At 39.9% G+C, this 3,606-nt stretch overlaps 1 protein-coding gene across 1 annotated transcript; it reads right to left on the bottom strand.

The window, feature by feature from the left end:
* Window positions 1-1,410: 1,410 nt before the first annotated feature.
* On the bottom strand, window positions 1,411-3,367 carry LOC102980783 (G protein-coupled receptor associated sorting protein 3-like). Its single transcript, XM_024123067.2, is given in 2 exon segments — window positions 1,411-2,194; window positions 2,197-3,367. Coding segments are annotated over 2 exon segments (1,692 nt in total). The 3' UTR covers window positions 1,411-1,673.
* Between the last annotated feature and the right edge of the window lie 239 nt (window positions 3,368-3,606).

The following is a 3,606-nucleotide window of genomic DNA, read 5'->3' as shown; positions in this document are numbered from 1 at the left end:
TTGTCCTACAGCAGCACTCTAAATGTGTATAATATTTATTTAGAGCATTTAGTTAACCTTCTCCCTACTGTACATTTTCATTCCCATAAAAGATTGTATGAATATTTCCTTTCAAGTGTTAGTGATATAAAGGAGCAAGATAAAATGTCAACAATGATTTGCTTCACATTCAAAAATATTTTTTCTCTTGCTCAAGAAAATATATGATTGATTTATTTACATAGTGTAAAACAAATCAATTCTTCTTTTAAGTATCAACCTATTTATTATTGAGATAAACAAGTATGCTTCTTCACATAATGTTCATGTATTTAAAGATAGAGCAAAGTAGTATTTATTAATTTATAGTACATCAGTTGTTTAGATCATCCAGAATTCTTTTTTTTTTTTTTTTTTTACAGAATGATTCCAGTTCTTTATTGAAGAAGACAGGAAGGACACATAGCAAATTTCAGTTGTTTGACTCCAAATCTACATCTCATTCATTCAACAGTTTGGGGCACCTACTGTTTCCCAGACACTGCCAGTTAAAATCCATACACTCATCCCAGACTTTTCTTCTGACTCCAGCAAGGTTTAGCCAAATGCCTAATGGACATGTGCATTTAGAGGAAGTTAAGAATTGCAAGACTGGCAGGGACATTATCTACAGCAAAAGTGAATCATTAAAACCAGTCTGTGAGCCTTGAAGGCCGCCACACAAAAAAGTGCAAGAGGACTATAAAGTGGTGCAATGAGAGTGGGTTTTGGTATCAGACAAAACACCTATGCCACACTTGCCTGCTGTGGGAATCTAGGAATAAGTATTCAACCTCCTTAACTGCCATTGGAGGCAATCCAGAATAACGAGTTATAATCACACAAAAAAATACCAGTACATAGCTCAGAGAACCATTGCTGAGAAGAAGAAACCTGAAAAATACAATGCCAACACAGTATCTGACATGAGTAGGTACTCAGGAAATGTTTCCTCCCTACATCTACCTCCCCTCTCTTCTGCAAGATGACTTGACATAAATGAAATAGCCTAACAATATAAGAGTTATAAATGTAGTAGCAAAATAAAACATGAATATTACATTTTATCTGAGATTCAGGGCCATTTGTGTGTTGTAGAATGAGTTAGCTGATGCAGGTAGAATAGGGGAAAAATAGTAATTCCTTCTACATTAAACAGCCGGTAGCAACCCTGCTTTCTTTAGGTATTGAGAGTGCACATTTGGCAATGAGTGTGTGTGTATACATATATATGTGTGTGTGTGTGTACTGTTAGGTATCTTTTTGTGTGTATATGCCTTGTTTCTACAACTAGATTATAAATTCAAGGATATTATCATTTAAAATCATTTGAAGCTGCAAATGGATCTAAGCAGACACTAATGAAAAGTTAGCTTACTTATGATGCACCAATTTGCTATCTTAAATGTTAAAAAGCTCCCCATCTACACAAGAGAATAATCAACAGATGTTTTCAACTCACAATGAAATATTAATTTGATACCCCAAAATGGTCTAGCTCAGACCTAGACTGTCACAGGTAATATTGTGTTAAAGATGTAATTTATAACATGCACACTGTAATAACCAAAACATTATGCATGGATCTTTGGGAACACACAGCCTGTTAGAGTTTGGAGATTGTTCAAAGGGTTCTCTTCTATTTCTAGCTCATTTTACATTGTTTCGATGATCACTTTAACTTCACGGAAAATGGCCATGAGTGTATTATAACTCAAATGATCAACAACGACAATTGAGCCCTGTCTGATAGGCTCTTTTATGTTAATAAATATGGCCACAGCACTAACGAGATTGGCTTTTGCCTCTTTTTGGTTAAAGATGAGCTTTAATGCTGCTAATGTTTTTGTATTGATCATGTCTCTGGCTGCAGATGGATTTTCAGACATATTCAAAAGTACTTTCAAAGCAAGATTTCTGGTTTTACGATTTCCCAGGGAGAGCAAATGAAAAAGCTCTGAAAAGTAATTGGCAACAAGGTGGTGATGGTTAGAATCAGTAGTCAGTTGTCCTAGTATCTTTAATCCGGATTGCTGTCCAGGTGAGTTCGAGGGAAAAGACATGGTTTCCTTACACATATGTTTAACATGTAATTCAACCTTGCGTTGTCTTTCATCCCCAGAGCGGGGATTAAGGGTAATTACAGCCTTTTTTCTCATTTCAGAGGAAGGAAACTAAGCAAGCTTTCAATAAGTGTCACTACACCCACCTCATTAATGAACTCTTGGGCAAATTGATGAACATTAATGAGCCCCATTGCAATTTGAGCTATTTTATGACTGAGAGGATCAGTAGTTGATTTAAGTAAGGTAACAAGTTTTTCAAACTCCTCAGAATCCATGTAGCATTCCATTTTGCAAGGGTAAGCAAATGGCTTAATCCCATTCACCTCCCTGATCCTGATTTGGCGTCTAATCTCCTCTATGGTCTGGATACAAGGGTCAGAACCAAATGGGTACTCAGAGACAGGCTGTGAGCTTGAGGGAGTGCTCCTAGAAGGGCACGCCGCTGTTGCCACAGGCAAAGAATGGGTATTTTCCTCAGCGGAGGCCAGGACAACATATGAAGGAGGCTTTTTCTCAAATGGGACATGGGGTCTAAAGCCTAACACTGCTGGAGTTACAGCAGGAGCTTTGGGCCAGATAGTTACCTCTGACCGGTCCTTGGGCCTATCTTTTTCATTAATTTCATCCACAGGCTGGGGCTTAATTATCCTGCTCACAGGTCTAGGGTTAGGGTCAAAACTAGTTTCATCTCCATCCCAAAACCAGCTCCCAATAACGTTCTCCTCCTCCTCCTCAGCCTCTGGCCTAGCCTTGCAGTTGGGCCCAGCCACAGGCTCCAACTTCTTAGCACAGGATGGGGGACAAATATCAGCTTTACCTTCATCCTTAGCACTGAAACGATTACGAGCCTCTTCTCCATTCCAGAACGAGGAACCAACACTGGCTTCTTCCCCAGCCCAAAACCAGGTATCAATACCAGTCTTATCTTTACATGTAGACCTGGACTCAGCACTGGACTCAGCACTAGCTTCAGCCACAGAACAAAACCGAGATGCTCTAGTGGCCTCATCTTCAGCTTTGGGACTGAAATCTGCCAGACCTCCTTCCTTCATCTCAGTAACAATCTTGTTCTTAGATGCTGCCTTCACCTCTGCCACTGCATCTTCCTGAGTCCCTGCCTTGGCTATTGCTTTGGCCTGGGTCTTGGCTACAGATCTGACCATGCCAGTAGCCTCCCTCTTGGCTTCAGCTTCTACACCAGCCCTTTTTTCAGTTTTGGCCTTCTTTTTACTCTCATTCTTTCTACTCCTATTCTTTCTACTTGCATTCTTAACCCCAGCCATGGGTGAAGCCCAGTTATATAGATAGCTCTATACAGTCTTGGCTTTGGTTTTCAATATGTCCCAGGTCAGTGTCTTTATATTCTTTAACTGGGTTGAAGGTGATGATCTTCTGTCACTTCAAGGCCACCACAGACACCACTGGAGATAGGCCTGCACTGATCTGGTGCAATTTTCTCCTTTCTTGCTTCCAGTGTTGATAAGCCCTATAGTCGACTCACAGGCAGACCTTGGATCCAAAT

Source organism: Physeter macrocephalus, chromosome 6, assembly GCF_002837175.3.
Source record: "Physeter macrocephalus isolate SW-GA chromosome 6, ASM283717v5, whole genome shotgun sequence".
Lineage (NCBI taxonomy): Eukaryota > Metazoa > Chordata > Mammalia > Artiodactyla > Physeteridae > Physeter > Physeter macrocephalus.
Note: the sequence above shows the minus strand (reverse complement) of the source record. Positions and strands in the feature narration are given on the sequence as shown.